The sequence below is a fragment of the Hemiscyllium ocellatum genome, chromosome 7 (assembly GCF_020745735.1).
Source record: "Hemiscyllium ocellatum isolate sHemOce1 chromosome 7, sHemOce1.pat.X.cur, whole genome shotgun sequence".
NCBI classification, from domain to species: domain Eukaryota; kingdom Metazoa; phylum Chordata; class Chondrichthyes; order Orectolobiformes; family Hemiscylliidae; genus Hemiscyllium; species Hemiscyllium ocellatum.
This window is the reverse complement of record NC_083407.1, coordinates 1,343,997-1,366,052: the sequence shown is the minus strand read 5'-3', so window position 1 is coordinate 1,366,052 and position 22,056 is coordinate 1,343,997. Positions and strand designations below refer to the sequence as shown.

General features: G+C 44.7%; 1 protein-coding gene across 1 annotated transcript in view; it reads right to left on the bottom strand.

The window, feature by feature from the left end:
• The window catches only part of glb1l (galactosidase, beta 1-like), a 105,254-nt gene that overhangs the window by 53,907 nt on the left and 29,291 nt on the right, over nucleotides 1–22,056 (bottom strand). The window contains exons 3-4 of the mRNA XM_060828182.1: nucleotides 21,429–21,579; nucleotides 21,007–21,067 (exon numbers count right to left, since the gene is read on the bottom strand). Of these exons, the coding sequence (XP_060684165.1) occupies nucleotides 21,007–21,067; nucleotides 21,429–21,579 (212 nt within the window). The remainder of the gene's footprint in view (nucleotides 1–21,006; nucleotides 21,068–21,428; nucleotides 21,580–22,056) is intronic.

Genomic DNA, 22,056 nt, shown 5'->3' with positions numbered 1-22,056 from the left:
TCTTTTTTCTTTGTTAAATTATGACTATTGTATATATGATTTAATTGTACATCAATGTTCGTATTTGAGAGTTTTGTTTATTTTTGTAAATTTGCAAAAATGTTAAATTTCAATAAAAATATCTACAAAAAAAAAACAAACATTGCTGAATTATTGCATTTTTGAAAGAAAGTAACCTGACCCTCATTGTAAGCACTGTTTACACAGCTAATTCCAGCAGTGGCTGAAGTAGTTTGCAGATGAGCCAAAGGACTGTACAAGTGGAGCTTTGGACTATACAAGTTCAGCTGATTGGTCTATGGACTACTGACTAGTTATCAGTGGCAAGGGGCTTCTGCCTGCCAGCTACTACGTGATTGGTTCTCAGGTAACTGACCAGCATGAGGTTGTGACAAAATACAAAGGAGCTTCCAAATCGCTACCATCTCAGGAGCTCTCTTGGTTTTCTACAAAAAAAAACAAGTTTAATCCTGAATTCATGTAGGTTATATTTCTCTCATCAGTTGTTGTAAGCTGTGACATTTAATTAATAAGTTTGTAAGGACTTTCTTATTTTGTGTTTTTCAAAAAAATGTGTACTGAAGTGAGAAAGCTGTTTTAAAAACTGTTTGAAAGAGTGGCTGCATTTTTGAAAGTATGTGACTTGAAACTCATGGCAAGCATTGCAAACAACTGTCTGAACAAGCTGTGACTAAAATTCATTCTGCAGATAATCAGAAGCTGAGGGAGTGCACTGACACAGCTCCTTGCTGGCAACAATTTGATTGGTAACTGTGGGCATTTGTCGTTAGACAATGAGAGAGACCATTTTACTTGCTAACAATTGTGTGATTAGTTCTCAGGTAACTGAACAGTTTGGAACTGGAACAAGTTACAGAAATAGAGAAATGTTCAGTTTTTCCCCAGCTCAGGAATGGTCTCTCACTTGCTGTCAACTGTGAAGAAAACCAGTTTATCTTTCCTTCAAAAGTTGGTATGAGCTGAAACTTCTAATTGATAAGTCAGCCAATTTTTATGATTAAACCAGCCAGCTTACGCCTCTCACTGATGGTTTATAAATGTTTACCAATCTTCATTCACACATGGGACATGTGCATCACTGATGGCCAGCATTTATTACCTGTCCCTAGTTGCCCTTGAGAAGGTGGGGTTGATCTTAACTGCTGTAGTCTATGTGCTGTTGGTAGACCCACAATGTTGTTACTGTTCAGAATCACCACCCTGATCCCCTGACTATGCAATTCCCCATCACTAGTGCTCTTCCATTCTTCTTCCTTCCTCCCAGACAGCTGAGACACCCAACTGCCATAAACATGTTACTGACTGCACTCCTCTGAGGAACCATCACCCTCACAGTATCCAAATGGAAACAGATTATTAAGTACAATAAACACAGGGGACTCCTGCACTGCCAGTTCTCTAGTAGTCACCATTCTCTCTCTTTAGTGAAGGAGAATCGATGTTTTGGGCATAAGCCCTTCTTCAGGAATGAGGAAGGTGTGCCAAGCAGGCTAAGATAAAAGGTAGGGAGGAGGGACTTGGGGGAGGGGTGTTGGGAATGCAATAGGTGGAAGGAGGTTAAGGTGAGGGTGATAGGCCGGAGAGGGGGTGGGGGCGGAGAGGTCGGGAAGAAGATTGAAGGTCAAGAAGGCGGTGCTGAGTCTGAGGGTTGGGGGAGGGGAAATGAGGAAGCTGACCTTTTCTCAGTCCCAACCCTCAGACTCAGCACCGCCTTTTTGACCTGCAATCTTCTTCCCGACCTCTCCGCCCCTCTCTGGCCTGTCACCCCACCTTAACCTCCTTCCACCTATCGCATTCCCAACACCCCTCCCCCAAGTCCCTCTTCCCTGCCTTTTATCTTAGCCTGCTTGGCACACCCTCCTCATTCCTGAAGAAGGGCTTATGCCCGAAACGTCGATTCTCCTTCTCCTTTGATGCTGCCTGACCTGCTGCGCTTTTCCAGCAACACATTTTTCAGCTCTGATCCCCAGCATCTGCAGTCCTCACTTTCTCCTACCATTCTCTCTCTGCCTGGACATTTCTTACCTGTGATGTGACCACCTTCCTAGATGTACTATCCACGGTAATTCTCCACCTTCTGGATGTACAACAATGACTCCAGCCCCTGCTGTAGTTCCAAAAGCTGGAGCTCAGCATTCTGCAGGTAGAGACATTCTCTCGAACACATGGTGCATCCATAACTTCCTACCGCTGGTTTGAACTGCCTTACTGCAACGTCAAAAACGGCTTATTGCAAATAGAATATGTATAATAACCTACCAATTACTTAAAATCTGATTGAAGATTTGTAGCTCGGGTATCCGTTGTTGTGGTTCTGCTCGCCGAGCTGGAAGTTTTTGCTGCAAACGTTTCGTTCCCTGGCTAGGGAACATCATCAGTGCTGTTGGAGCCTCGTGTGAAGTGCTGCTTTGATGTTTCTTCCGGTATTTATATTGGTTTGTTCTTGCCGCTTCCGGGTGTCAGTCTCAGCTGCAGTGATTTGTATGTGGGGTCCAGGTCAATGTGTCTGCTGATGGATGTTCTTGCCGTTTCCGGGTGTCAGTTTCAGCTGTAGTGGTTTGTATATGGTGTCCAGGTCAATGTGTCTGTTGATGGAGTTTGGGGATGAATGCCATGCTTCTAGGAATTCTCTGGCTGTTCTCTGTCTGGCTTGTCCTATGATAGTGGTGTTTTCCCAGTCAAATTCATGTTGCTGGTTGTCTGAGTGTATGGCTACTAGAGATAGCTGGTCATGTCGTTTTGTGGCTAGCTGATGTTCATGGATGCGGATTGTTAGCTGTCTTCCTGTTTGTCCTATATAGTGTTTTGTGCAGTCCTTGCATGGTATTTTGTAAACTACGTTAGTTTTGCTCATGCTGGGTATTGGGTCCTTTGTTCTAGTGAGTTGTTGTCTGAGCGTGGATGTTGGCTTGTGTGCTGTTATGAGTCCTAAGGGTCGCAGTAGTCTGGCTGTCAGTTCTGAGATGCTCCTGACGTATGGTAGAGTGGCTAGTCCTTTTGGTTGTGGCATGTCCTCGTTCCTCGGTCTATCTCTTAGGCATCTGGTGATAAAGTTGCGTGGGTATCCGTTTTTGGCGAATACCTTGTATAGATGTTCCTCTTCCTCTTTTCGCAGTTCTGGTGTACAAGCCAGACAGAGAACAGCCAGAGAATTCCTAGAAGCATGGCATGCATCCCCAAACTCCATCAACAGACACATTGACCTGGACACCATATACAAACCACTACAGCTGAAACTGACACCCGGAAACGGCAAGAACATCCATCAACAGACACATCGACCTGGACCCCACATACAAATCACTGCAGCTGAGACTGACACCCGGAAGCGGCAAGAACAAACCAATATAAATACTGGAAGAAACATCAAAGCAGCGCTTCACACGAGGCTCCAACAGCACTGATGATGTTCCCTAGCCAGGGAACGAAACGTTTGCAGCAAAAACTTCCAGCTCGGCGAGCAGAACCACAACTACCAATTACTCACCAGCTTCTTTCATGTTCCAGAGTAAGAGCCAATTACTGGAGGCCAAAAACATATTAAGAAAAAGCATCACACTTCTCTCTTCAATGATCTCTCTCACTCAACAAACTCCTACTTTACATACTACACATCCAAAGCAACTCTGTGCAAGGACGAGGCCGCACTGAGCAAAGTCTCTTCGATATGGTTTTTAATCAAATTTTTTCGTCATGTTGTGATATACTTCAGCAAAAGTGGGAATTGAACCAGACTTTCTGGCTTAGAGGTAGGGACATTACCATTGTACCATAAGAGCCCAAAGAGCTCCCAGGTTCCCTGAAAAACAACAGATTCAAGCTCCTGTTAAATCAGATTAAGCTAACTACCTCACTATATAGCTGCAACTACTCTCAGAAAGTGGAAGCTGGAATTAAACTTCGCTTAAGTTAAACAGTATTTTCTTGTTAATTCTTAAATTAAACTTAATAAAGACTTTAAAAACAACTATCAAAATTTTCACTCATCAATTCCTAGTGCAATCCTCCCATCTGGGGTCAGTCTGTTTTTTTTTATGAGCTAGCTAATCTTACTGTGTCAGTGTGTTACATCCCATACCATAACCTTACATTTTCTGCAATAACCTTCAATGTGGCACCTTAGCAAATAAGACCAGAAGAAAGAGCAGCAGCACTAGACTCTTCAGACCCTTGGGCATCCTGTTCCACCATTCAATGGGATCACGGCTGATCCAACATACCCAATGTCTACTTTCCTGACCTTTCCACTGATTGCCCTCCTGAGCAAGAATCCTATCTGTCTGTCTAAAGTACTCTGCCCCAACAGCTCTCTTAGGTAAGAAGTTCCAAAAATTCTCAACACTCAGAAGAAATTTCTCCTCATCTCAGTCTTAAACTGGCGTCCCTTATTCTGAGACTGTCCTCTGGTGTCAGAATCTCCCATGAGGGCAAACATCGTCTCAGTATTTACCCTGTCAAGCCCCTTCAGAATGCTCTGTTTCAATGAGATCACCTCTCCTCCTTCTAAACTCCAGTCAGCACAGTCCCAACCTGTATAGCCTTTGCTCTTAAGACAATCCTCATGAGCCCATTCTGAACTGCCAATGCAGTAATATCTTTCCTTAAACAAGGGGATCAAACCTGCTCACATTGCTCCAGATGTGGTCCCCCCAGCATTTTGTACAGTAGCAGTAAGATTTCCCGGCTCTTATAATCCAACCCCCTTGAAATAAGGGCCAACATTCCATTAGCCTTCCTGATTCCAGTTGTATAAAACTTTGGTTTGACCACATTTGAAATACTGCGTGCAGTTCTGGTCGCTACATTACCAAAAGGGTGTGGATGTTTTGGAGAGGGTGCAGAGGAGGTTCGCCAGGATATTGCCTAGCAATGAAAAGAAGTTGAGTAGATTAGGTTTATTTTCATTAGAAAGACAGAGATTGAGGGGGACCTTACTGAGGTCTACAAAATCATGAGAGGAATAGACAGAGAGGATAGCAAGAAGCTGTTTCCTAGAGTGCGGAACTCAATTACTAGGGGTCATGAGTTCAAAGTGAGAGGGGAATAGTTTAGGGAAGATATGCATGGAAAGTTCTTTATGCAAAGGGTGGTGGGTGCTTGGATCGCATTGCCAGCAGAGGTGGTAGAGGTGGGCATGATAGCATCATTTAAGATGTATCTAGACAGATTCATGAATGGGCAGGGAGCAGAGGGATACAGATCCTTAGCAAATAGTCGACAGGTTTAGACAGAGGATCTGGATTGGCACAGCCCTGGAGGGCCAAAGTGCCTGTTCCTGTACTGTTATTTTCTTTGTTCTTTGTTTTATGCCCTTTAGTTTTAGGCTCCCCGAGGGTGGGAAAAAGCAGTTGGCTTATGTATGCCTCTTGTTATTTTATGGACCTGAATGAGGTCACCCCTCAGTCTCTACACTCCAGAGAAAGAAGTCCCAACCAATACAACCTCTCCTTATAACTCACACCTTCCAATCCAGGTGGCATTCTGATAAATCTTCTCTGCACTTCTTAAATTTAATAATATGTTGTACAGTAGGGAAACTACAGGGCCTAGGTTTAAGGTGAGAGGGGAACATTTAAAAGGAACCTAACAGGCAACGTTTTCATGCAGTAGGTGGTGCGTGTACAGAATGAGCTGCCAGAGGAAATGGCGGGAGGCTGGCACAATAACAACATTTAAAAGGCATTTGGATGAATATATGAGTAAGAAGGGTTTGGAGGGATATGGGCCAAATTCTGTCAAATGGGTCTAGATTTATTTAAGATATCTGGTCAGCATGGACCGAATTGTCTGCTCTCTTGCCAAACAGATCTATGACTCAATAATTGCAGATAATTACTCCAAACTGTGGCCTCGCCAACATTTGTAAACCACAAATACCTCTCTATAAACTGCTGGTATGCCTTTCTCTTCTCTTTCTATCTACTTTGTGTCATCTATAGATAAGGCTACAGTACATTCACTTCCTTCCTCCAAGTCATCAATATATATTGTAAACAGTTACAGTCCCAGCACTGATCTCTGTGGAATCCCACTGGTTACAAATCACCAACCTGAGAAAGATCCTCTTAACCCCACTCACTGGTTCCTGTCCATGAGCCAATTTTCTAACCATGCCAATAACTTCTAATACTGTGGGCTCTTATCTTCTGGCTTAACCTTTTGTGAGGTTCCTTAGCAAATTCCTTTTGGAAGTCCAAATACAATACATCTACTGATGCCCCTCTATCCACTCTAGTTGGGACTTGCTCAAAACACTCACAATAAATTAGTCAGACAGAGTTCCCTTTCATGAAGCCATGCTGACTCTGCTTGACTAGATTATCACTTTCCAAACGTTCTGCTGTTAGTTCTTTAAGAACTGATTCCAACATTTTTTTGGCTGGGCTGAAGAGTGGCAGATGAAGTTTAATTTAGATAAATGGGAGGTGCTGCATTTTGGTCGGGCAGGACGTATCCTGTTAATGGTACGGCCCTGTGGAATGTTGCCAAACAAAGAGCCTTACAGAAGCAGGTGCATAATTCTTTGTAACTGGAGTTGCAGGTAGACAGCAGGGGATTAAGATGTTTTTATTGGTCAGTGCATTGGGTGTTGAAGTTGGGAGGTCGCGTTGCGGCTGTACTGACATTGGGTAGGCCACTTTTGAATACTGCATTCAATTCTGGTCGCCCTGCTGTAGGAAAAGAACATAGAACAGAGAACTGTACAACACAGTACAGGCCCTTCAGCTCTTGATGTTGTGCCGGCGTTTTATCCTGTTAGACACAGCAATAACATGGCCAATTCAGAGACTCGGATAAAGAACCTGTTAGACCGACCACTCTCAGACATGGAAAAGGCCGTCCTAGTACAAGGGATATGGACAAAAAGGACTTCATAACAGCATTGGAAACCACCCTGAAAGAAAACAGACATATGGAAGAAATCCAGCAGGACATCAGATAGGCAGTAGCACCAACACTAAGCAGAATGAAAGAAGGGAACACCTACAACACACAGAAAGGCCCTGGAAGGTCTCAGAGAAGACTGTAATCCTACCGGCAGACAAAGGACACATGACCATCATCCTGAACAGAACACAATACATTGAAAAAGCAAACACACTACTCACAAATACCAGTCCCACAACCCCACACCAACCAGTACCCTTCCACTGACACCCTCCTTCGACTGACTGAACTGGTCCTCACCCTGAATAACTTCTCTTTTCAATCCTCCCACTTCCTCCAAACTAAAGGAGTTGCCATGGGCACCCGCATGGGCCCCAGCTATGCCTGTCTCTTCGTAGGATATGTGGAACAGTCCATCTTCCGCAACTACACTGGCACCACCCCCCACCTTTTCCTCCGCTACATCGATGACTGTATCGGCGCTGCCTCGTGCTCCCACAAGGAGGTTGAACAGTTCATCAACTTTACTAACACCTTCCATCCCGACCTGAAATTCACCTGGACTGTCTCAGACTCCTCCCTCCCCTTCCTAGACCTTTCCATTTCTATCTCGGGCGACCGACTCAACACAGACATCTACTATAAACCGACTGATTCCCACAGCTACCTGGACTACACCTCCTCCCACCCTGCCCCCTGTAAAAACTCCATCCCATATTCCCAAATCCTTCGTCTCTGCCGCATCTGCTCCCAGGAGGACCAGTTCCAACACCGCACAGCCCAGATGGCCTCCTTCTTCAAGGACCGAGATTCCAACACCGCACAGCCCAGATGGCCTCCTTCTTCAAGGACCGCAGATTCCCCCCAGACGTGATCGACGATGCCCTCCACCGCATCTCCTCCACTTCCCGCTCCTCTGCCCTTGAGCCCCGCTCCTCCAACCGCCACCAAGACAGAACCCCACTGATTCTCACCTACCACCCCACCAACCTCCATATACAACGTATCATCCGCTGTCATTTCCGCCACCTCCAAACGGACTCCACCACCAGGGATATATTTCCCTCCCCTCCCCTATCAGCGTTCCGAAAAGACCACTCCCTTCGTGACTCCCTCGTCAGGTCCACACCCCCCACCAACCCAACCTCCACTCCCGGCACCTTCCCCTGCAACCGCAGGAAATGTAAAACTTGCGTCCACACCTCCTCCCTCACTTCCCTCCAAGGCCCCAAGGGATCCTTCCATATCCGCCACAAGTTCACCTGTACTTCCACACACATCATCTATTGCATCCACTGCACCCGATGTGGCCTCCTCTATATTGGGGAGACGGGCCGCTTACTTGCGGAACGCTTCAGAGAACACCTCTGGGACGCCCGGACCAACCAACCCAACCACCCCATGGCTCAACACTTTAACTCTCCCTCCCACTCCACCGAGGACATGCAGGTCCTTGGACTCCTCCATCGGCAGAACATAACAACACGACGGCTGGAGGAGGAGTGCCTCATCTTCCGCCTGGGAACCCTCCAACCACAAGGAATGAACTCAGATTTCTCCAGTTTCCTCATTTCCCCTCCCCCCACCTTATCTCAGTCCCACTCTCCTCATTCCTGATGAAGGGCTTATGCCCGAAACATCGAATTTCCTGTTCCTTGGATGCTGCCTAACCTGCTGTGCTTTAACCTGCAACACATTTTCATCACAGGTACCGACACCTGCCAACAGGTGGTGAGGGACCTGACTCCACAGCTAGAAAACCATCTTACAGCAAATCCTGAGGAAACTTCACAAGGCAGGTGACATTAACAGGACAGACCTCCAGAGAATGAAGCTTGAAGAATCCAACACACCCCGTTTCTATGGATTACCTAAGGTATGCAAACCAGGGCCCCCCCCTCAGAACCATTGTCTCACTCCCTGCTACACCGACATACAGTCTAACAAAGGAACTGCAACACAAACTGAAACACCGCGTAGAAGACTCCCACCGCTCCATCCACTCCACCCAGGAATTCCTTAACAGCATCAAAGACACCAAGGTAGAAGATGGCGAGGTCATGGTTTCCTTCGATGTGATCGCCCTAATCACATCAACAACCTTCACCCAGACCAAAGAAACACTGGCCTCACTGCTAGGCAAACCAAGGACAAACAGCTGACAGCACCAACTCCATCAGCAAAGACAGCATCCTGAAGCTAGTAGACCTGGGCCTCACAACCCACATCACCTTCAATGATAACACCAACAAGCAAGTCAATGGCACACCCATGGGATCATCAATATCAGGATTCTTGAAGCAGTTATGCAGAGGTTGGAATGAACAGCCCTCCCCATGATCTAGCCCAAGCTTTGGATCCACTGTGTGGACGACACCTTTGTCATCATGAAATGAAACAAATTGGAATAAACCCACAAACACACAAACAACATCCTTAACGGTATAAAGTTCACCAATGAGGGAGAGAATAACAACAGACTCCCCTTGTTTGATGTCACATTCGAATGAAAAGCCAGTGGAAAGCTGCAGACCAGCATCTACAGGAAAGCCACACTGACCAGATGCTCAACTACAGGAGCAATCATCCCAACACCCACAAACAAAGCTGCATCAGGACATTATTTAAACAGGCCATAACACAATGCAGCACCCAAGAACTACAAGAGGCCGAAGAAAAATACCTATACAATGCATTCAAGAACAATAGGTCCCCGATAAGCATAGTTTGCCAAATCTTACACAACAAACCTAAACAAGACGCCACATCACACCCAGAATCTCATCATAGGCAACTCGGAGATGACAACCAGATTACTCCGGCCCCTTGGCATCATGGTAGCCCACAAACCCACCAACACACTAAAACAGCTCTTGATGAATCTAAGGGACCTTGTACCAACTACCAGCAGAATGAACGCCATATACAAAATACCCTGCAAGGACTGTAACAAAGGACAGACGGGCAGGAAACTAGCCACCAGGATACACAAGCACCAACTAGCCACCAAAAGACATGACTATCACTAGTACACTTATACATAGAGGATGAGAGACACCAGTTCGACTGGGACAATACATCCATCTGGGGACAGGCTCGACAAAGACTCGCATGGGAACTCCTAGAAGCCTGGCATTCAAACCAGAACTCCATTAACAAACATTTCAATTTGGATCCCATTTATTAACCTCTCAGAAAAAGAACCGAAAGCGATATCAGCCACCACAGCAGATCAAGCTTATAAATAGAAAGTGGGACAGAACCCCAGTGCTTCAACAAAGCCTCACTGATGATATTACCAAGCACGGTGACAAAACATCTGAGAACAAATCCTCCAGCTCAACGAGCAAACTTACAACCTGAACCACAACCTGAGCTACAAATCTTCACAAAAATTGCAATTTAGGTAAGTTAAAATCACCCATGACAACAACACTGTTACTTCTGCACCGTTCCCAAATCTACCACCCAATCTGCTCCTCTGTGTCTCTGCTGCTATTGTGGGGTGTGTAGAAAACTCCTAATAAAGTGATTGCCCCTTTCCTGTTATTGACTTCCACCCATACTGACTCTGTAGACAAACCCTCCTTGACAACCCTCCCTTTCTGCAGCTGTGATACTATCTCTGATTAGCAATGCCACTCCCCCACCTCTTTTACCTCCCTCCCTATTCCTTGTGAAGCAACTAAACCCTGGGGCATCCAACAACCATTCTTGGTGTCAAGATGTGAATCTCAAAAGGGTGTAGAGAAGATTTACAAGGATGTTGCCAGAGTTGGAGGGTTTGATCTAAAAGGAGAGGCTGAATAGGTTGGGGTTGTTTTCCCTGGAGCGTCGAAGGCTGAGGGGTGACCTGATGGAGGTTTATAAAATCATGAGGGGCATAGATAGTGTGAATAGGCAAGGTCTTTTCCCCAGGGTGGGAGAGTCCAAAACCAGAGGGCATAGTATTAAGGTGAAAGGGGAAAGGTTTAAAAGGAACCTAAGGGGCAGCTTTTTCATGCAGAGGGTGGTGCATATATGGAATGAGCCTCCAGAGGAGGTGGAAGAGACTGGTATAATTACCACATTTAAAAGGCATCTGGATGGGTATATGATTAGGAAGAGTTATGGATATGGATAAATGCTGGCAAATGCGAATAGATTTATTTTGGATATCTGGTCGGTATGGATGAGTAAGGGTCTGTTTCTATGCTGTACTTCTCGATTACTCTATTTTTCCAACAACAGATGTGAGGCTAATTGGCCTATAGTGACCCATTATTTTGTCTCCCTCTTTTATTGAATAGTGATGTCACAATGACAGTTTTCTAATCCTCTCGTACTTCTCCACAATCCAGGAATTTTTGGAAAATTAGAACTAATGTGTCCATGATCACTGTAACTACTTCGTTTAGGATCCTGTGATGAGTCTGGCTTTAGCCCCATTAATTTGTGGCACAGTATTCCTCTAACAATGGCTATCTGGAAATCTAAGCATAGTCCATCCACTGAGTTCCCTTTATCCACTTCATGGTATTTCTTCAAAGAACTTCAATAAATTGGTGAAACATGACTTCACACTGACAGAACTATGCTGATTTTGTCTGACTGCCTTACGATTTTTTTAAATGCCCAGTTGTAACCTCCTCAAGAAACTACAGCATTTACTCCCTGGCAGACATTAGGCTAACCAACCTGTAGTTTCCTGCTTTTGTTTCTCTCTTTTGATGAGAAGTAGGCAATACAGAATGGACAATAAGAATTAGCCTCACCAGAAATGCTCAAATACCATGACAAATACAAAAAAACACAGAAGTCATAGAGCTGTACAGCACAGAAACAGACCCTTCGGTCCAACCCGTCCATGCCGACCAGATATCCCAACCCAATCTAGCCCCACCTACCAGCACCCGGCCCATATCCCTCCAAACCCTTCCTATTCATATACCCATCCAAATGCCTCTTAAATGTTGTAATTGTTTCAGCCTCCACCACATCCTCTGGCAGCTCATTCCATACACGTACCACCCTCTGTGTGAAAAAGCTGTCCCTTAGGTCTCTTTTATATCTTTCCCCTCTCACCCTAAACCTATGCCCTCTAGTTTTGAACTCAGGGAAAAGACTTTTGTCTATTTATCCTATCCATGCCCCTCATTATTTTATAAACCTCTATAAGGTCACCCCTCAGCCTCCGACGCTCCAGGGAAAACAGCCCCAGCCTGTTCAGCCTCTCGCTATAGGTCAAATCCATCAACCCTGGCAACATCTTTGTGAATTTTTTCTGAACCCTGTCAAGTTTCACAACATCTTTCCAATAGGAAGGAGACCAGAATTGCACATAATATTCCAACAGTGGCCTAACCAATGTCCTGTACAGCCACAACATGACCTCCCAACTCCTGTACTCAATACTCTGACCAATAAAGGAAAGCATACCAAACATCTTCTTCACTATCCTATCTACCTGCGACTCCACTTTCAAGGAGCTGGTGGCACCTTTCTGGAATGTACAAAACTCAGAAAAATTGAAAGCAATACACATCTTTTCAAAGTCAATATTGTATTTAAGACCATAGGGTGAAGTCCTCAGGGTCTGGAATTTCATCAGATCTTAGGTAACAAATTTCTCAGTACCTTTTCCCTGATGTTTGTAATTGTTTAAGTTCCTTGCTCCCTATTATGTTCTGATTCACAATTATTTCTGGCATGTTATTCGAATCCCCTACAATGAAGACAGATGCAAAATAGCTTTTCAATTCATCTGCCATTTCTTTATTTCCCTGTATTAATTCTCCAGTCTTACTTCACACTTTCTTTTCAAACATATGTAGAAAAACTTACTGGCTGTTTTTGTATTTTTTGCTAGCTTTCTCTCATACTCTCCCTCCTTATTAATCTTCAAGTCATTCTTTGCTGTTCTTCATATTCTGTCCAATCTCCTGACCTGCCACTTAACTGAATTAAGAAACTTTTTTTTTAGCTTAATACTATTTTTAACTTCTTCTGCTAGCCATGAATGGCATCCCTCCCTTAGAATCTTTTCTCATCACTGAATGCATGTTTTAATACCTGCACCCCTACCTAATACCTAACCTTTAATCTCATTTCTCAGCTCTCTTAGACAGCTGACTTCAGGCCCTCAGAACTGTCCTTATTTAAAACACCAGTCTTAGATCCACTCTTCCCTCCATCAACCGAAATATGAAATTCCATCTATACTTCAGAAGATTTGGAAAGATCTTTGCTCTTTCCACTTTACATAAATTTTCAGTATAATCTGGACAGAAGTAGTGGTTGATCCAACCACATTGCTACTCGCCTTCTATTCACCGTTTGTGACTTAGCCCCATGGGCTTGTGCGTATTTCTCAGAACTTAATACTGGTATATTCAGAAAACAAATCAAGGAATCCCTTTCAGAATGCCTCTCCTCTTAAAGGGACATTACTCAAAATAGTGTCCAGGTTCTCCCCAGTACATGTGCCATCACAGTACATACATTTCAGTCTCAATCTCGACCTCACATTTGCCTCCAGTTAGATCTAATTTCCGAACTATTCTAAACACCAGTAGGAGGGAAACTACTGGATAAAATTCTGAAAGAGAAAGGTAAAAGCTCATGGATCCACAGTAACCTGGAAGGCTGGATCCTAAGCTAGAGAAGTGATTGCTGGGCCTCTTGCTGAGATATTTGTATCATCGATAGTCACAGGTGAGGTGCCGGAAAACTGGAGGTGCCACTGTTTAAGAAGGGTGGTAAGGACAAGCCAGGGAACTACAGACCAGTGAGCCTGACCTCGGCAAGTTGTTGGAGGAAATCCTGAGGGACAGGATGTACATGTATTTGGAAAGGCAAGGACTGATTCGGGATAGTCAACATGGCTTTGTAAGTGGGAAATCATGTCTCACAAACTTGATTGAGTTTTTTGAAGAAGTAACAAAGAAGATTGACGAGATAAGAGCAGCAGATGTGATCTATATGGACTTCAGTAAGGTGTTCGACAAGGTTCCCCATGGAGGACTGATTAGCAAGGTTAGATATCATGGAATAAGGGAGAACTAGCCATTTGGATACAGAATTGGCTCAAAGGTAGAAGAGAGAGGGTGGTGGTGAAGGGTTGCTTTTCAGACTGGAGGCCTGCGACCAGTGGAGTGCCACAAGGATCGGTGCTGGACCCTCTACTTTTTGTCATTTACATAAATGATTTAGATGCGAGCATAAGAGGTACAGTTAGTAAGTTTGCAGATGACACCAAAATGGGAGGCGTAGTGGACAGCGAAGAGGGTTACCTCAGATTACAACAGGATCTGGACCAGATGGGCCAATGGGCTGAGAAGTGGCAGATGGAGTTTAATTCAGATAAATGTGAGGTGCTGCATTTTGGGAAAGCAAATCTTAGCAGGACTTATACACTTAATAGTAAGGTCCTAGGGAGTTTTGCTGAACAAAGAGACCTTGGAGTGCACGTTCATAGCTTCTTGAAAGTGGAGTCACAGGTAGATAGGATAGTGAAGAAGGCGTTTGGTATGCTTTCCTTTATTGGTCAGAGTATTGAGTACAGGAGTTGGGAGGTCATGTTGCGGCTGTACAGGACATTGGTTAGGCCACTGTTGGAATATTGCATGCAATTCTGGTCTCCTTCCTATCAGAAAGATGTTGTGAAACTTGAAAAGATTTACAAGGTTGTTGCCAGGATTGGAGGATCTGAGCTATAGTGAGAGGCTGAACAGGCTGGGGCTGTTTTCCCTGGAGCGTCAGAGGCTGAGGGGTGACCTTATAGAGGTTTATAAAATTATGATAGGATAAATAGACAAAGTCTTTTCCCTGGGGTGGGGGAGTCCAGAATTAGAGGGCATAGGTTTAGGGTGAGAGTTGAATGATATAAAAGAGACCTAAGGGGCAACTTTTTCATGCAGAGGGTGTTATGTGTATGGCCAGAGGATGTGGTGGAGGCTGGTACAATTGCAACATTTAAGAGGCATTTGGATGGGTATATGAATAGGAAGAGTTTGGAGGGATATGGGCCAGGTGCTGGCAAGTGGGACTAGATTGGGTTGGGATATCTGGTCGGCATGGACGGGTTGGACCGAAGGGTCTGTTTCCATGCTGTACAGCTCTATGACTCTATGGCTTAGTGATCGTGGACAGAGGGTGGGCAGAAGGCCAATTGTGTGACTGGAGCCCGGTGTGCAGTGGTTTACCACAGAAATCACTGCTAGGTTCCTTATCAAAACATAGAACAGTACAGCATAGTACATGTCCTTTGGCCCACGATGTTATGCCAAACATTTATCTTAATCTAAGATCAACCTAACCTACACACCCCTCAATTTACTGCCACCTATGTGCTTGTCCAGCAGTCGCTTAAATATCTCTTGTGTCTCTGACTCAACCCCCACTGCTGGCAGTGTATTCCATACACCCATCACTCTCTGCGTAAAGAACCAACTTCTGACAGTTCCCTACACCTTCCTCTAATCACCTTAAAATTATGACCCCTTGTTACAGCCATTTCTACCTTGGGAAAAAGTCTCTGGCTACTTACTCTATCTCTGCCTCTCACTTCCTTGTACACTTCTATCAGGTCACCTCTTCCTTCTTCTCTCCAGTGTGAAATGCCCGAACTCACTCAACCTCTCTCCGTAAGAAATGCCCTCCTGTCCAGGCAGCAACCTGGAAATCTCCTCTGCACCCTCTTAAAGCTTCCATATCCTTCCAATAATGAGACAACCAGACTGGACACAATATTTCAAGTGTGGTCTAACCAGGGCTGTACAGAGCTGCAGCATAACCTCGAGGCTCTTAAACTCAATCTCCCTGCTAATAAAAGCCAAAATACCATACGCCTTCTTAACAATCCTATCAACTTGGGTGGCAGCTTTGAGGAATCTACGTATGTGGACCCCGAGATCCCGCTGTTCCTCCACACTGCCAAGAATCCTGTCTTTAACCCAGTATTCAGCATTCAAATTCGACATTCCAAACTGAATCATTTCACACTTTTCAAGGTTGAACTCCATCTGCCACTTCTCAGCCCAGCTCTACATCCTGTCAATATCTTGTTGTAGCCTGCAACAGCTCCTCGACACTATCTACAACTCCACCTACCTTAGTGTCATTGGCAAACTTACTAACCCACCCTTCCACTTCTTCATCCAAGTCATTTATAAAAACTACAAACAGCAGAGGCCCAAGAACAGATCCCTGTGGAATACCACTGGTCACCAACTTCCTGCAGGAATACTTTCCATCCATTAGTGCTCGCTGTTTTCTTTCAGCCAGCCAATTCTGTATCCAGACAGCCAGTTTCCCTGTATCCCATATCTCCTAACTTTCTGAATTTTGGATTTGGTGCTAGGCAATGAGACAATCCAGGTGTCAGATCTCTCAGTGGGAGAACATTTTGGTGACTGTGACCACAACTGCCTCACCTTTGCCATAGCCATAGGGAGGGACAGGAACAGACTGTATGGGAAGGTATTTAATTGGGGGAGTGAAAATTATACTGCTATTGGACAAGAGCTGTGGAGTATAAACTGGAAATGTGGGTAGCACGGTGCCTCAGTGGTTAGTACTGCTGCCTCACAGCATCAGGGTCCCAGGTTCGATTCCGGCTTTGGATGACTGACTGTGTGGAGTTTGCACATTCTCCCCGTGTCTGCGTGGGTTTCCTCCATGTGCTCCGGTTTCCTCCCACAGTCCAAAGATGTGCAGGTCAGGTGAATTGGCCATGCTAAATTGCCCACAGTGTTAGGTGCATTGGTTAGAGTGAAATGGGTCTGGGTGGGTTACTCTTCAGAGGGTCAGTGTGGACTGGTTGGGCCGAAGGGCCTGTTTCCACACTGTAGGGAATCTAATTTAATCTAATTGTTATACGGGAAATGCACAACAGAAATGTGGAGGTTTTTTAGGGAGCACTTGTTGCAAGTGTTGGATAACTTTGTCCCATTGAGACAGGCAAGGAATGGTAAGGTGAAGGAGCATTGGATGACAAGAGAAGAGGACTTTCTCATCAAGAGGAAAAAGGAAGTTTACTTAAGGTTGAGGAAGCAAGGATCTGGCACAGCTTTAGAGGACAATATTAGGCAAGAACTTTCAAAAGCTGATTGGGGGCAGATGTTCACAGGTAAATAGATGGCTGGAAAATAGGAAGCCTTCAAATCTGAGGTAACCAGAGTCTAGAGACAGTATATTCTTGTCAGGGTGAAAGCAAAGGCTGGTAGGTGCAGGGAATGCGAGATGACTGGAGAAAATGAGGTTTTGGTTAAGAAAAAGAAGGAAGGATACGTCAGGTATAGATCGGAGAGATTGAGTGAATCCTTAGAAGAGTAATAAGGCAGTAGGAGTATACATAAGAGGGAAATCAGGAGGGCAAAAAGGGGACATGAGATAGCTTTGGCAAATACGTTTAAGGAGAATACATTAAGGACAAAAGGGTAACTAGGGAGAGAATAGGGCTCCTCAAAGATCAGAAAGGCAGCTTTTGTGTGGAGCCGCAGTAGATGGGGGAAATACTAAACGAGTATTTTGCATCAGTGTTTACTGTGGAAAAGGGCCTGGAAGATATAGAATGTGGGGAAATAGATGGCGACATCTTGAAAAATGTGCATATTACAGAGGAGGAGGTGCTAGATGCCTTGAAATGCTTAAAAGTGAATAAATCCCCAGGACCTGATCCAGTGTACCCTAGAACACTGTGGGAAGTTAGGGAAGTGATTGCTGGGCCCCTTGCTGAGATATTTGTATCATCAATAGTCATAGGTGAGGTGCGAGAAGACTGGAGGTTGGCTAATGTGGTACCACTATTTAAGAAAGGTGGTAAGGAAAAGCTAGGGAACTATAGACTGGTTAGCTTGACATTGATGGTGGGCAAGTTGTTGAAAGGAATCCTGAGGGACAGGATTTACATGTATTTGAAAAGGCAAGGACTGATTAGGGATAGTCAGCATTGCTTTGTGCATGGGAAATCGTGTCTCACGAACTTGATTCGAGTCTTTTGAAGAAGTAACAAGGAGGATTGATGAGGGCAGAGTGGTGGACATTATCCAACTGGATTTCAGTAAGGCGTTCGACAAGGTTCCCTATGGGAAACTGGTTAGCAAGGTTAGATCTCGATGGATACAGGGAGAACTAGCCATTTGGATACAGAACTGGCTCGAAGATAGAAGACAGAGGGTGGTGCTGGATGGTTGCTTTTCAGACTGGAGGTCTATGACCAGTGGAGTGCCACAAGGATCAGTGCTGGGTCCACTACATTTTGTCATTTATATAAATGATTTGGATGTGAACATAGGATGTATAATTAGTAAGTTTTCAGATGACACCAAAATTGTAGGTTTAGTGGGCAGCGAAGAAGGTTACCTCAGACCACAATGGGATTTTCATCAGATGGGGCAATGGCAGAGGCAGTTTAATTTAGATAAATGTGAGGTCCTGCATTTTGGAAAAGCAAATCAGAGCAGGACTTAGATACTTAATGATAAGGTCCTTGAGAGTGCTGCGAAACAAAGAGACCTTAGAGTGCAGGTTCATAGTTCTTTGAAAGTAGAGTCGCAGTTAGATAGGATAGTGAAGAAGGTGTTTGTTATGCTTTCCTTTATCGGTCGGAGCACCGAGTACAGAAGTTGGGAGGTCATGTTGTGGCTGTACAGGACATTGGTTAGGCTACTTTTGGAATATTCATGCACTTCTGGTCTTCCTATTGGAAAGATGTGGTGAAACTTGAAAAGGTTCAGAAAAGATTTACCAGGATGTTGCAAGAGTTGGAGGATTTGAGCTGAATAGACTGGGGCTGTTTTCCCTGGAGCATTGGAGGCTGAGGGGTGACCTTATAGAGGTTTACAAAATCATGGGGGGCATGGATAGGATAAATAGACAAAGTCTTTTCCCTGAGGTGGGTAAGTCCAGGACTACAGGGCACAGGTTTAGGATGAGAAGGGAAAGATATAAAAGAGACTTAAGGGGCAATTATTTCACACAGAGGGTGGTGTGTGTATGGAATGAGCTGCCAGAGGAAGTGGTGGATGCTGGTACAATTACAGCAATTAAAAGGCATCTGGATGGGTATATGAATAGGAAGGGTTTGGAGGGATATGGGTAAAAACAATGACTTCAAATGCTGGAAATCAGATTCTGGATTAGTGGTGCTGGAAGAGCACAGCAGTTCAGGCAGCATCCAAAGTACAGCGAAATCGGCGTTTCGGACAAAAGCCCTTCATCAGGAATAAAGCCCTGTTGGAGGAATATGGGTCAACTGCTGACAAATGAGACTAGATTGCGTTGAGATAGCTGGTTAGCATGGATGAGTTGGACCGAAGGGACTATTTCTGTGTTGTACATCTCTATGACTCTATTACAGGATAGCTAGGACAGAACTCAGAAAGGACTGAGGAGAGCTAGGAGTGGGCATGAAAAAGCCATGGAGGGAAGGATTAGGGAAAACCCAAAGGCTTTTTACACTTACGTGAGAAATAAGAGAATGATCAGAGAGGGTAGGGCCAACCAAGGATAATAGAGGGGACTGGAGTCTGGAGAGGAAGTGGAGGCCCTAAATGAGTTTTTTGCTTCAATATTCACTAGGGAGTGGGACCTTGTTGATAGTGAGAACACCATGGACCAGGTTAATAGGCTTGAAGAGATTGATATTAAGAAAGTGGATGTACTGAAAATTCTGGGATGCATCAAGGTAGATAAGTCACCAGGGCTGAACCAGGTATATCCAAGGTTACTACAGGAAGTGAGGAATGAGATTGCTGTGCCTCTGGTGATGATCTTTGTATCCTCACTCTCCACAGGAGTAGTAATGGATGATTGGAGAGAGGCGAATGTGGTTCCTCTGTTCAAGAAAGGGAATAGAGAAATCCTGGAATTACAGACCAGTCCAAGAGATAGGATTTATGACTATTTGGAAAAACATAGTTTGATAAAAGATAGTCAGCATGGCTTTGTGAGGGGCACATCATGCCTCACAAACCTTATTAAGTTCTTTGAAGATGTGATGAGACAAGTTGATGAAGATCGAGCAGTGGATGTGGTGTATATGGATTTCAGAAAGGCATTTGATAAGGTTCCCCAAGGTATTGTTTGTGTTGTTCATAAACGATGGAGATGACAACGTGTGGGTGATGTGAAGTAAGTTTGCAGATAACATCAAGACTTACCAGGTAGTTGACAGCGAGGAAGACGGTCTTGGCTTACAAGGGATACAGACAGATTGATCAGATGGGCAGATCAGTGGCAGTGGAATTTAACCCTGATAAATGTGAGGTGATGCAATTTGGATGAAGTATCAAGACAAGGGAGAAGTCAATGAATGGCAGGAAATGAGGAATCTCCATAAACAGAGGCATTTGGGGTGTTTGTCCACAGATCCAGGAAAGTAGCAGGCCAGGTTATCAGGATAATTAAAAAAGCATATGGGACATTTGCCTTTGTCAGACATGACATAGATTATAACAGCAGGGAGGTTATGTTAGAGCTGTACAGAACTTTCATTAGACCACAGCTGGAGTATTACGTGCAGTTCCAGTCACTGCATGATTGGAAGGATGTGATTGCACTGTGGGGGTGCAGATGAGATTCACTGGGATGTTGTCTGGGATGGAGCATTTCACCAATGAAGAGAGGCTGGATAAGATCAGGTTTTTTTTGGAGCAGAGAACATTGAGTGGCGACTTGATAGAGATGTATAAGATTATGAAGGACATGGACAGGATGGGTAGAATGCAATTGAAGGGTCCATAACACAGGGGTGTGATTTTAAAATGAGAGGCAGGAGGTTTAGAGGTTTACAGAATTTTGTTTTTCACCCAGAGAATGGTAAGAATCTGGAATGCAATGCTTGGGAGGGTAGTTGAGGTGGGAAAACTCACAACCTTTAAAAAGTACCTGGTTAAGCAGCTGAAGTGCCATAGTTCCAGGCTAGGGGCCAAGTGCGGGAAACTGGTTGATTTTTGTTGATATAGATTCGATGGACCAAAGGGCCTCTTTTATACCGTATGGTTGTGAGTGTGCAGTCTTTTATTCTTCTTTTCCTCTAATTATTTCATACCGGTACCCATATCCTACCAAATTATTTCCCCCTCAGTGTCCAACGTTAGAATAGACTCTTTATACCTGGATCAGATGATCGTAAACTGATTGTTGAATTTTGCAGAAGCCAGGCTGGAAGACCACCCTAAAAACAAACAAAAACAATTATAAACCAGAAGAGTGCACCTTAAGTCCCAGGAGTGCCCGACAGTGAGAAAGGAGACCAGTGCCTGAGCTGACCGGATTCAGTGTGGCAGTAGAAACCTGGTTACCCTCCCACTCTCTGCAGGGTTCGACTGCACCCCTCCCATCTCAGTTCAGTTACACATTCTGGCAGAGCCCAGCCCTCCTAACGCTTCTCTCTTAACCATCTCATCCAAACCCCTTCTCTTGGTTGACTCTGTTCCTGACCCCACTTCCTGTAAGCCAGGCAGCATGCCCATATTTCAGCCCCATGGCCCTGAGCTCCCAGGATGACAGTGCGTACAGTGTTTAATGGCTCTCACCAGATCCCACTCAGCACAGATGTAGGGTCCAGGACGCAGAATGACAAACAGACCTATCTCCTGAGCAAGGTTCAGAAAATACTCGATATCTTTAGCCTTGCTGAAGTCATACTCCCCAGGGTTCGTTTCATGGTAATTCCAGGCAACGTATCTGAGAAGGTGAATGAGAAGACAGAACAACAAATACAAAGTTATTTACTGCCCAGGTAAAAGGATCCACACAATCCCACACCTGCCAACTTGAAACAATTTCATAATCAAGTATTCATCACCAAGGGGAGGTTACAAACTGGAAACACTTTGAGGGTTCAATATGCAGATAACTATCGTTGACAGTGTTATTGAGCAGCTCTCATTCATTCATAACCTGCTCAGTGATGCCCAGTTTGTATTCTACCAGGGCCGCTCAGCTGCTGACCTCAGTATAGCCTTCATTGAAACATGGACAAAAGAGGTGAATTCCAGACGGGAGGGGAGAGGGACAGTCCTTGACATCAAGGCTGCATTCGACCGAGTGTGGCATCAAGGAGCCCTGGCTAAACTGGAATCAGTGGGAACCAGAAGCAAACTCTCTGCTGGTTGGAGTCACACCAGGTACATAAAAAGATGGTCATGGTCATTGGATTCA